The sequence below is a fragment of the Labeo rohita genome, chromosome 16 (assembly GCF_022985175.1).
Source record: "Labeo rohita strain BAU-BD-2019 chromosome 16, IGBB_LRoh.1.0, whole genome shotgun sequence".
In the NCBI taxonomy this organism is placed as follows: Eukaryota; Metazoa; Chordata; class Actinopteri; order Cypriniformes; family Cyprinidae; genus Labeo; species Labeo rohita.
In genome coordinates this window covers 33,727,260-33,740,417 of record NC_066884.1, presented here as the reverse complement: position 1 = coordinate 33,740,417, position 13,158 = coordinate 33,727,260, and the positions used below count along the sequence as shown (strand labels likewise).

The window sequence follows — 13,158 nt, the reverse complement described above, 5'->3', positions numbered from 1 at the left end:
GTTATATGTTTCCCGCTTGATTATCCACTTACCACTCAGTCATTACATCTCGTCGTCTAACGCTCACACTGGTTGCTTAACAAAAGCATGACATGAGGTGGGCAGGACCCCCATTTTCACTCTAACCAGTCATTCAATAGCAACAAATGACCCCTCTGCGTGACGCCTCCCCCATCAGCCCCCCATTCACCCTTATTGTCCTCTAATTACCGTGGAAGGGTTCATAATGAGACCGCCAAGGCCGCCCCTCACAGCTACGAGAGCTCCCCCCGTCCCAACACAATGGTCTTGACCTTCTCAGTTGTATTAAGCAATTAAAATCATACAACAAAGCTATAAGCTGTTAAATTGAAATTCAGGTTTTTTGGTACTTGTAATTTGTCTGTGTCAGTTATCCCTGTAGCGCTATTAACACACATTTTATATAAAATACATAAAATAATTGTCCTGCAATTTAAGAATAACCCTGTAACTGAATAATTTCCCCCTTTTACAAAACTTGAACTTAAAACTTAAAACTACTCTTCATTGGAATATAATTATATATTAAAGCTGTTTTTAAACAAAATGTTTTTATACAAATAAATGTAAATAGTATTGAATTGAATTGAAACTATTATTATTATTATTATTACTTTGTATGGGGAAAAAAGTCTAAATCTTCAAAAAAGTTTTTTTTTTTTTTTTATTAGAAAATGTTTTTTTTTTTAGTTTTTTAAACTAGTTTTGAACTTTTTACCTTTACACTTTAAAGTTGTAATGTGTGATATCAAATGTTGTAGTTTTTTTGTTTATTTGTTGTTGTTTTTTTTTTTGTATAACAGTGTACATCTTGGGATGTAAAACATATTTAAAAAGGAAAGGACTCTTCTAACACTAAGGAAAGTTTTGTAGGGCAGCCTGGAAAGTCACAGAAAGTGCAAACAGGCTTCTTAGCTCAAAGGACTGTAATGTTTCTCTGTAAATGTCATCCAGAGATAAAGATAAAGAGTCAAACTGAACTGAACAGTTCAGCCTCCAATTACTTTTATCACTTGCCTTGCTTTATATTCTGTACAATGCAGACTTCATAGAGAGATACATCTAAGCTAAGGTTTAAACGTGTTTAACAACAATGCATAGTATTAGAAGAATATGTCTCAATGCTTCCTGTTTCTGTTTTGGGGGTCCATCATGCAATATATTTCTAAGTAAAAGAGTGCATGTGACCCTGGACCATAAAACCAGTCATAAGAGTCAATTTTATAAAATAAATAAGCTTTCCATTGACGTATGGTTTGTTAAAAATGGGAGAATTTTTGGCCGAGATACAACTGTTGGGAAATCTGGAATCTGAGGGTGCAAAAAAAAAATATATATTGAGAAAATTGCCTTTAAAGTTGTCTAAATGAAGTTTTTAGCAATGTACATTACTAATCAAAAATTAAGTTTTGATAAATTTACGGTAAACATGTACAAAATAAGTTACTGGAACATGATCTTTACTTAACATCCTAATGATTTTTGGCATAAATGAAAAATCGAATTTTGACTAATACAATGTATTTTTGACTATTGCTACAAATATACCTGAATGACTTATGTCTGGTTTTGTGGTCCAGGGTCACATATTCACTAAGGGGGAAAAAAGGTTGGGTGGGACTATAATCTTCTGCCAGCTCATTGGATAGTGAAAAGTGGTCGCTTTTTGATAGATGGCTAGCTAAGAGAGGTTGAAAAAGATGATGTTTGAGATCATCCTAAATTGAAAGTCATTGAAGAGACTTGTTAAATTTTGATGACAGAAAAACAAGTTTTCTGAATAACATACCATGTTGGATTGCAAACAATATGACCAGGCTTTATTCTAGTTGTTAGGAAGTGCAATATTCTAAATATCGTAATAAGTCTATATCAGTTGTAATTGAATATGCTGGATGTGGATTAGCGGGTGTCTTTGACATTAGACATAAAAGCGAGTGACTGGTGTTCAGCGTTTGCTTTGTGTGTGTTTACAGGAAGCAGAGGAGTACGCCGAGCTCCCTGTACGCCACAACGAGGACCAACTGAACAGCGAGCTGGCCCAGCGACTCCCCCTGCAGGTCAACCCTCACTCGTATGACAGCGCACACACCAAAACACACCTGCTCATGCAGGCCCACTTCAGCCGGGCACAGCTGCCCTGCAGCGACTATGGAACCGACACCAAAACCGTGCTGGACAACGCCATCCGCATCTGCCAGGTGAGTGTTTATCTTCATGTATGTGTGTGTATATTTCTTGACATTTTTGAAGTATATTCTTAGCCGTGTTAAATGAAGATTGCTTCTTGTTGATATGTTTTAGTTTCATACTGGATTGTGCTAGTATCATGGCTTATTGAATGCATCACAGAATCGTTAAGTTGCTTCTGTCCAGATAGCTATAAATACAAAGGACATTTGCAGCACCTCAGAGACAGATATTTCACACTCACCCACTGCTTCAGTAAGTTTATTACAGTTAAATGAGAGATGACAGAGAGGTGTTTGGTTAGTTGACATGAAATCTAACAGTGTCATATTTGTTCGTTGAAAAAAGTCAATGAACACATTAATACTGTGTCAACTGCCTATGCATATTTATATATTGCAATATTAGAATACTCCATACTCAAATAGATTTTAAGCAATAATATACGTCAATTTTAAAAAAATGTCCTTAATTGCAAATTGAGTTTTTGTTAAAGAACTACACCACCCATAATGCTAAAGAGAGATCTACCAATCATAGAAGGCACATGGAAAACTAGATCATTAGAGTTTTGTTAGACTAGGGAAGTTAACATTAACTAACTACCTACCTGACATTAGTTCAAATGGGATGTTTTTATGTTTAAATGTGCATTTGTCAGTTTTCGGATTAGACACAAAAATAGTGTTGGCTTACTTGTTGGCTTTTGTAACTTTTATTTGTTTGCACTTTTTAGATACTTTTTTGATCTGTGTAAAACTTTAATTTTTTGTCATGGTTCACAGGGCTGTTTGGTTTGGTTTAAGGCTTAAAGCCTGATCATGCCAAAAGCAAAAACTGTAATAATAACTGTATATTAGTGTTCACACAAACAGACCATAATGTTCTGTTTTATCTAAACTCAATTTAAAGTCAAATGAATTTTGATTGTCTGGTTGTCAGTGTTTGGTCATTCATTAACTTACTAATCGTTCTGAAAGTGTTTCCAACACAATTTTTTTTAATGAGGTAAATGATCAATTGTTGCTTTCATTATGGCTGTTATACTCATGCACAATGCTGTTCAAACTAAAATCAAGTCCTGTATCCATTATATTAAACAAAGCACATAATCACTACCTGAGATTATCGTCGCCATTGGATGCATAGTTAAATGTTCTCGTATTCGACCATGTCATCTCAGAAAAATGATACTTTTTAGACCCCCCTAATGCTCATCCCATAAAACATGCATTATATTGTGTGTTGCATGTTTGTGTCTAGGGTCTAGGGTGTTAAAGTTACAGCGACTTTTACAACTTTAGTTAATGTTATTCTACTTGGTGTGAATGGGTCTTTGGATTCCACTTTTTTTTTTTTATTCTGGGCAGAAAATCAATAGGAAAAACACTTCCAGAATGGTTGTACTTAATGTCGACTAACAACAGACCAATATTTCAGCCAGACTGATTATTAAGACATTTTGTGAGCAGCAGATTTTCATTTTGGAATGATTTCTGAAGGATCATGTGACACTGAAAACTGGAGTAATGAAGCTGAAACTTCAGCCGTACATTACAGGAATAAATAAAACAATACATTCAAATAGAAAACAGTTATTTGAAATTGAGTGTGTGTGTGTGTGTGTGTGTGTGTGTGTGGCAAAAGCTAACAAGCCGCTTTTCTGAGACGGCATCCTAATGGTGCTCTGCCGTCCCGCGTTATTCTGACGTGTGTAAACAGACTCAGTGCAACACACAGAGGACAGAGTGGCTGAAGTGTGGATATGATTTATGGATATTCTTCTGTCAGGTCGTTTGGAACGTCATAAAACACTCGCCTCAAGGGCAGCCATAAAAAAGCCTGTGCTGCCTGAGCCGGCCAAGCAACCTGATGTTGATTGTTCATGCCTGATGGCACACCTTCGAATCTGTTTGCAATTGGCTATGCCTGAAGCCGCACTCTTGATTTGTTTCGGCCGGAGACTGGACAGATTGTCCACGCTGGCGGTCCGGCTCTGCCAATGGCTCATGTGTGCAGATCTGTAAGCCGTTGTGCAGAGCAGAGCGAGTGCCGGTGATTCTCTACGGCCGCTCTGTGTGTGTGTGTGTGTGTGTCTGGCAGTGATTGGCTATGCTTCTACATGATGTGGTTACTTTTCTGGGTTCCTGCTGTGGCAGTGTTGCTGGCAGCCCCATGCATTCATAGCACTCAGTCTCTCACACAGCTGAGCTCATCCTGCAGTGATGTCAGAGAATGAACCCTTCCCATGATTCCCAGCCAGGCCGATTACTTTTTAATATTTATTTGCTCTCTCTCCCTGCACTAGCCATGAATTATAAGCTATCACAGTGTGATTACTACATGAAGGTACACCATCGTTAAAGTTTGTTTTTGAACGACATCTCTCACACTCACCAAGGCTGCATTTATTTGATTAAAAATACAGTAAAATTAGTAATATTGTGAAATATTACAAGTTGAAATAGCTGTTTAGCAACCATTGCACCATCATAAAACATCATATGTTTACAGTACAAATCTTTTGTAAGATTATAAATGAGACCCTGTACCACAAAAGTAGTACAATTATTTTAGTAGCAATGGCCAACAAAACATTGTATGAGTAAAAATTATTGATTTTTCTTTTACGCCAAAAATCATAAGGATATTAATTAAAGATCACGCTCCATGAAGATATTTTGTAAATTTCCTACCGTAAATATATCATACCTTAATTTCAATACCTTTAATCAATATGCATTGTTAAGAATTAATTTGGACAGCTTTAAAGGCTATTTTTTATTTATTTATTTATTTATTTTACAGTATTTTGAAGGTGACAAATGTCTTTACATTCTTCTTGAAAAAAAAAAAAACACACACTTACCACAAAAATCAATGGTAGTGTAAAATCCAGTATTCAAACTGCTATTTTATTTTTGATGGTTTTGTAATTATTCACAAAATTTTCATAACAAAATGTTGGATGCAAATGCCAAAATGTGAATAAAATCTTAAAATGCACATAAAAAAAAGCTGATGTGCATCTTTCGAGGTCAGCTATTACAATGGAAACACCATTACCAAAAAATGCCTTGATGTGCAACAAAAAACTGAGTTTGCGTCAACAGATCAATCTCAAATGTTGTTTTAGTAATTCTGAAATGCCTGAGCCAAAGTCCATCATCAAAATGATTTGTTACAGTGACCTTCCAGAACTGTCTCACACAATTGCATTCCTAAACATCAGACATCCAAATGCAAGAAAACAGGACAGTGTTTGTTAATGCATTTCATCTGTCATTTATTGCGTAGGAAAAAAACCACAGGCTTCACCAGTTACCCAAGAAGTGACGGTTTTGTCTTGCTGAACACATGGGATGTTTCATGTGATATTCTAGGTTTCCACACAAGTTTAATTTGCAACTTTGGATGGAAACATAAAGCATTGAAGGAGTAGTAATTGTGTAAACTTCACTTCAGATTTGCAAAGAAAGTACTTGTTGAATTTTCAAATAACTAGTGTTTTGCGGAAGCCCTGTAGGCTGGTTTATGGTCATGTCCAAACTATCGTTTGTCAAGATTTTTGTTGATGTTGTTTTATTAACTGTAGTTGTAACATTTATTATTAATATCAATAATTAAAATGAAAACAATGAACTCAGAATAACTTATCACAATTTAGTTAACACACTGAACAAAAAAAAAAGAAAAAGAAATTTTCATAAATGTTAAAGTGTAGTTGCCCATCCTTATTTTCAGTCCTTTTTTATTGATTAAGCTGTATTTTATTTTAGAAAGATTTTTAGGAAGAAAAAAATGTTATGTCTGTCTGTCTGTCTGTCTCTTGGTCTTTCCTTTCCAGAAAGGTTTGTCTTATCATCCTGTTGCTGCACTCAATTTACTCAAGCAGCTACTGTGAAATGTTAATCACAACTTTAATTTGTACTGCATTAGCATTTTGATTAACTTGCAGGGCTTTCCGGTGCTCTTCAGGTGCTTTTTACTTATAGTTACAGAGGAAATGACTTTTTGATTAATTAAGTTTGTTAGCGCAGCTGAGCTCAGCAAACTTTAACCTTAGAGGAGGAGAGAATGACAGAACCACAAAGAGGGTGCGGAAATACAGAAGACGGGCTGACATATAAATAAAGATATACCAATAGTACTCACTGGTATTCCTAATGGTCTAATTTCACCCAGTAAGTGTTTATACTCTATATCAGCATCCTACAGTTTATCTAAAAGTATGAATGTATTTACATTAGAATAATATCAAATGCCATGATTATACTTTTGTTAGAGCCACAGAGCCTTCTGTGATTGGTTGTCTTTCAGTGATAAATGAGAAAATAAGTCTAAACTAGCTTTGACACACACAAAACACACACACACACACAAAGGGGTATTTATATTTTTTAACGTTAATATATTTTGTTAACCCATGCTATAATTACTTGTGGTTGGTAAGATTTTTTTAAAGGAGAAGTCCACTTTCAAAACAAAGATTCACATACAATGTTCTCACCTCCTTGTCATCTAAGATGTTCATGTCTGTCTTTCTTCAGTCGTAAAGAAATTATGTTTTTTGAGGAAAACATGTTTGCAATTTTCTCCATATAATAGACAGGTATGGTGCCCCGAATTTGAATTTCCAAAATGCAGTTTAAATGCGGCTTCAAACGACCCCAAATGCGGTTGTAAACGATCCCAGCCTCATAAGGGTCTTCTTCCGATCTAGTGAAACGATTGGTTATTTTCATTAAGAAAATACAATTTAAATTATTTTTAATCTCTAATGCTCATCTTGCCTTGCTCTGCCTTAACTCCGTGTATTCTGACTCAAGACAGTTAGGGTATGTCAAAAAACTCTTTCTCACTCAACTTCAAAAATCATTTCAAAATCATCCTACATCGCTGTAGAAGTACCAACCCAGTGTTTACAAAGTGAACATGCAAAGAAGATGAAACACCCTTAACAAAAAAGGTAAAACAGCGATATAGAATGATTTTTTTGGAGTGGAGGAAGAACATGAGATGGGAGTTTTTCGACATACCCTAACTGTCATGAACTGGAAAAAAAATCAGTCCAGGCAGAGTAAGACAAGACGAGCGTTTGACATTAAAAACTATATTAATTGTATTATTTTTATGAAAACACAGCCGCATTTAAACTGCATTTTGGAAGTTCAAACTCAGGGATCATATCGGTCCGTTATATGGAGAAAAATCCTGAAATGTTTTCCTCAAAAAACGTAACTTCTTTACGACTGAAGAAAGAAAGACAAGAGCATCTTGGATGTCAAGGGGGTGAGTACATTATATGTAAATGTCCTTTAACATTTTTAAGTCTCATTGTTCTCCAAGACTGCATTTATTTGATCTAAAAACAATAATATTGTGAAATGTATTATCATTATCAATGTTGAAAACAGTTGCACTGCTTAATATTTTTATGGAGACTGCAAGCTTTTTTTTTCTTAAGAATTCTTTAAAAAATTGAGAGCTCAAAAGAGTAGTATTTATTTGAAATCTGAAATCTGTATTTAAATCTTTAAATTTAAATTCAATATATATATATATATATATATATATAATTTATTTTTTAAAAATCTACTGACCCCAAATATTTATGTGGTACTGTATGCATTTTGTTGAAGTGAATGTGTTGATGTTGTTCTCTCTGCAGGCTATGCTGGATGTGGTGGCAAATGAAGGTTGGCTTGTGTCTGCACTGAGCATTTGCAACCTTGTACAGATGATCATTCAGGCCAGATGGCTTCACGATTCCTCCCTGCTTACACTTCCTCACATCGAAAAGCAGGATCTCTATGTCTTCAGGTACAAAATCTTGTAGAAAGTCCTGTACCAGGTCCATAATCTGCATGTTTTAGTCCTGTTATAGATTACAGATTATGCTGAACCAATCTTTTTCACAGTCATTTAGTAATTTACTAAGTTGAAACAGTATTTCTACCAATTCTTCTATAAGTACTTAACGTGTATTTTTTGTGGTGTCATGTTAGTTGAGTGCATTGAAAACAATTTAATCTAAGATATACTTTTAAACGGTTAGAAATTGCTGGTAAATTTTGCCAAAAAAAATATAATAATAATAGATAAATAAAAAAAATAATAATTACTAATAACTATGTGAAATCCTCAAGTAAAAAGTCTAAAGAAGTACTTTCTTGTAAAAACCTACTCAAATATTCTTTTTTACAACTTTGCAAACTTATTTATAAAAATAAATGACTTCATGAAGGCAAAAAGATGTTTAGAACAATTGCTATCTTCAGCTGCTCAATGGATCTAAGTGTTATACCAGTTTAACCACATGAATGGGTTTTCAGAGTTTTGTTTGTCTACCTATAGTAAAAATCCCTGCATGACGCCTCTAGTGCACAAAGAGCTTGTGAAGCGACAAGTGATGGGATGTTAACCCATTCCTGCTGTAGAGCCTGATGGTGTTCCTGGCTTGTGCCAGCACAAGGTCACGGCTTACGTGCTTTGATCCAGGGTGTCTTAGAGGTGCTGATCACCTGCACACTCCTGAGGACAGCTGTGACCACAGCATCTGTGTGGCCTTCCATTGTTCTGCTCCTAGATTTTGGTTGCTTTGCCTCACAGATTTAATGTTTGTTGCTGCTTAGTCTTATCATGACGCATCAATCAAACGAAGATACCTGCTGTGTGTCTAACCAGAAGACCCTGACTGGGGCCAGTAGAATGACTGGGCCCTTTCAGTTCAAAATGTAGCTGTAGAATGGCACTGTAAGTTATAGAGCATCCTGGCATTTTCAGCATACTGTAGCATCTGATGTGTGGTAAAGCACATCATCTACATATACAGTTTTATTCAAAAGTTTGGGAACCCCTTGCAGAATCTGTGAAAATGTGAATAATTTTAACAAAATAAGAGAGATCATACAAAATGCATGTTATTTTTTATTTAGTACTGTCCTGAGTAAGATATTTTACATAAAAGATGTTTACATATAGTCCACAAAAAAGTTTCAGAACCCTTGGTTCTTAATACTTTGTGTGTTTACCTGGATTTTTTTGTTTTGTTTTGTGATGGTTGTTCATGAGTCCCTTGTTTGTTCTGAACAGTTAAACTGAGCACTGTTCTTCAGAAAAATCCTGCAGGTCCAGGTCCTGCAAATTCTTCAGATCCATCTTTTCACACTGAGGAAAATTGAGACTCGAATACAACTTTTAAAAAGAAAGGCAACATTCACTGATGCTTCAGAGAAGAACACGATGCATTAAGAGCCGGGGGGTGAAAACTTTTGAACAGGATGAAGACGTCCAAATTTTTCTTATTTTGTTGAAGTATCTTATTTTTTTTCCCATTTAGTACTGCCCTTCGGAAGCAACAGAAGACACTTGCATGTTTCCTGGAAGACAAATTAAGAACAGTTTACCTACTCTTTAAATTCAAAAAGTCTTAATGCACCTAGATCTTAATGCATCGTGTTTCCTGCTGGAGCACCAGTAAATGTTTGAACCTTTTTTAATGTTTGAGTCCCTTAGTTGTCCTCAGTGTGAAAAGATGGATCTCAAAATCATACAGTCACTGCTGGAAAGGGTTTAAATAGGCAAAAGATGCTGGAAAACTGAAGAATCTGCAGGACCTGGAGGATTTTTCTAAAGAAGTGACTAAGATCATACAAATACATATGTGACCCTGGACCACAAAACCAGTCTTTTTTTTTCCCTTTAAATAGAGATGTAAACATCATCTGAAGTCTGAATAAATAAGCCATTGGCGTATGGTTTGTTAGGATATGACAATATTTGGCCGAGATACAATTATTTGAAAATCTAGAATCTGAGGGTGCAAAAAATGAAAATATTGAGAAAATCACCTTTAAAGTTGTCCAAATGAAGTTCTTAGCAATGCATATTACTAATCAAAAAGTAAGTTTTGATATATTTATGGTAGAAGATTTACAAAATAACTTAAATAAACAACTTTTAATTAGTATCCAAAGATTTTTGGCAAAAAAGAAAAATCGATCATTTTGACCGATACAATGTATTGTTGGCTATTGCTACAAATATACACATGCTACTTATGACTGGTTTTGTGGTCCAGGGTCACATGTATATGATAATATAATGTCAAAGGATGTGGTGGGTGAAGTTTTTCCCTATTTTATATCATACAGGTCACCTTACTGACTGTTTCAGAACATATTTTGCTTCCTTTTCCTTTCTACCCATGTGTTTTCTGCTCGCCCGGGCCTGAGCATCTCCTAACACGTTGTCACAGAGAGAGACGAGTGTTCACTTCCTGTCGGCGGTGTTAAAGGGGTGCAGAGCTTCTCACCTGTGGCTCGCTGATTATGACAGTGTAACATGGCTTAGCGGCTAATCCCGCCGCCATCTCTTATCTAACTCCGCAAACACCATCAGCATCGCTTATCAGCGGGGACGCCACCCCCACCCCGCTCCAGACTCAGCCCTCAAACCGCTTCTCACACATGCACACACTAACATCATTGGCATTGGATTTTCTCTCGCCCATAACACATTTCAGCGCGCCCGTGTCCCGCGGCGAGTGTAATTTGGTGGAAACACAATAAAAATGGTAAGAGAGGGATCAGGCCAGGCAGGATCCATCATGCTGTGACAGCAGGAAACGGGCTCGGAGCTCAGCCAGCCCTTACATGATTGAAGGCACCGTCACGTGACCGTCTCTTTTTCTTGACAGGAGGTGGAGCGCCAAAGGTGCGAGGGGCGGAGGTGGCTATCAAGGCCCAATCGAGGGGCTTCCCGAGCTAATGGCCGCCTGCGACGGGAAAGAGGACAACTTCACCGCGATGGTGAAGGAGGTGCTGCAGCCCAATCAGATCTCTCAGGTGCGTCGCCTTACGTACCCGAGATGCACTCGGTTTACAAAGACGTCTTATTTATTGGCACCTACTGCATTTCTCGACACCGTCGAACAAAAACTGCTTTTTTGGAGATTGCAGTCATGTGGATGAATCACCTCTTAACAACATAAACATTCAAATAAATTCCAATTCTACACGCATTAGGCAGCGGCCGCGAGCGCGTGATTTGCCGAAAGCGGCAGACAGTCACGGTGGTCTCAGGTAGCACCAAGATCTCCAATTACCTCCCAAATGAGAGGGTTTAGAGCTCCAATCTAAGTGCTAATTGCAGCGGTAATGCGAGCGTCCGAGCCCAGCGACGAGCCCAGCGCCCGTTCCCCATCAGTATTCCAGCGAACCCCCCTTCCTCTCGGCCCTGCTAATTAAATAAGCACATGCGCCGCCGCGTCCTCGTCTCATTCACTAAGGAAGCGTAATCCTTGCATAAATAGCTGTGGCAGGGTGATCTACACCGTTTTTTCCCTCCGTCTCCCATGTCTCTAATGCTAACAGAACCACGGCCAGCAAACGCCCTCCTCACAAACACCATCTTTTATTTGTTCTTGATGTTTTGTCATATTCCTTATGCTTTATTCTAGTAAACGACGAGGTAAAGAGCATTTATGGCTTGTTACGTAGTCTGTATATACTCTATCAACCAAAAGTTAGGAATAATGAAGATTTTTTATTCATTTTTTAAAAAGAAGCTCACCAAGGCTACATTTGTTTATCTATATTCAAAAATGCGTGTATGGTGAAATATTGTTAAAATGCAAATATCTGTTTTATTTGTGTATGTATTTTGAAATGTAATTTGTGGCCTTGAACCACAAAACCAGTCGGAGGTAGCATGGGGATTTTTGTAGCAATAGCCAACAATACATTGTATGAGTCATAATTATTTTTCTTTTATGCCAAAAATCATTAGGATGTTAAGAAAAGATCATGTTCCATTAAGATATTTTGTAAATTTCCTACCATAAATATATCAAAACTTAATTTTTGATTAGTAATATGCATTGCCAAGAACTTCATCTGGACAACTTTAGAGGTGATTTTTCTCAATATTTAGATTTTTTTGCACCCTCAGATTCCAGATTTTCAAATACTCGTATCTCGACCAAATGTTGTCCTATATTAACAAACCATACATCAATGGAAAGCTATTTATTCAGCTTTCAGATGATGTATAAATCTCAATTTTAAAAAATAAATAAAAAAAGTTACCCTTATGACTGGTTTTGTGGTCTTTGGTCACATTTATCCCTGTGATTTAAAGCTGGTTTTCTTTACTACAGCCATTACTCCAATCTTCAGTGTCAAATGATCCTTCAGAAATCATTCTAATATGCTGATTTGGTTCCCATTTTTTTTTATCTCTTATTATTAATGCTCAATTCTTAATAATGGATCTTATTATTATCAGTGTAGCTGCTAGTATTTTTGTGGAAACAGTGACATGTTCAATTCAGGATTCTTTTTTTGAATAGAAGGTTCTAAAGAATAGCAATTATTTAAAATAGAAATCGTTTGTAACATTATAAATGAAAAAAAAAAAAGTGGAAAAATGATTATTTTCAATGCTCGTTCTGACCCTCTGTCTCAAACGACCTGTTTTAAGGGGTGAGTCCTTTAAGGCTTCTCAGTAAATCTGCCACTGTTATCAGCAGCATCAATGCCCCGCCCCCTCACTATTGCATGTGAGTGTTTTGACAACATGATCAAAATAAATGGTCATTTCCAGACAAAGCATTATAAAATAATTTACTTACAGTTTGTGATGCAGCTGCAGTCAGATCTAGTACCACTGGAAGCCGTGTTTATGCTAACGACTGTGCCTGAGTGACGTCACAGCCATTTTCTGAGGGTTATTACATAAATGTTTTTTTATTGATAATGAGGACATTTTAAGTTATGAAACTTGCAGTATGTATTTAGCATACAAAGACCTCTTCTATGTCAAAAGGTCAAGGGAAATTTGGTTTCTCATGTCATGACCCCTTTAAATTGTAATAATATGTGACCCTGGACCACAAATCCAGTCTTAAGTAGCACGGGTATATTTGTAGCAATAACCAACAAT

The 13,158-nt window shown here is 36.5% G+C and overlaps 1 protein-coding gene across 1 annotated transcript in view; it reads left to right on the top strand.

The window, feature by feature from the left end:
• The window catches only part of ascc3 (activating signal cointegrator 1 complex subunit 3), a 240,812-nt gene that overhangs the window by 225,958 nt on the left and 1,696 nt on the right, over window positions 1-13,158 (top strand). The window contains exons 37-39 of the mRNA XM_051130609.1: window positions 1,998-2,222; window positions 7,883-8,034; window positions 10,913-11,060. Coding sequence (XP_050986566.1) covers window positions 1,998-2,222; window positions 7,883-8,034; window positions 10,913-11,060 — 525 coding nt within the window. The remainder of the gene's footprint in view (window positions 1-1,997; window positions 2,223-7,882; window positions 8,035-10,912; window positions 11,061-13,158) is intronic.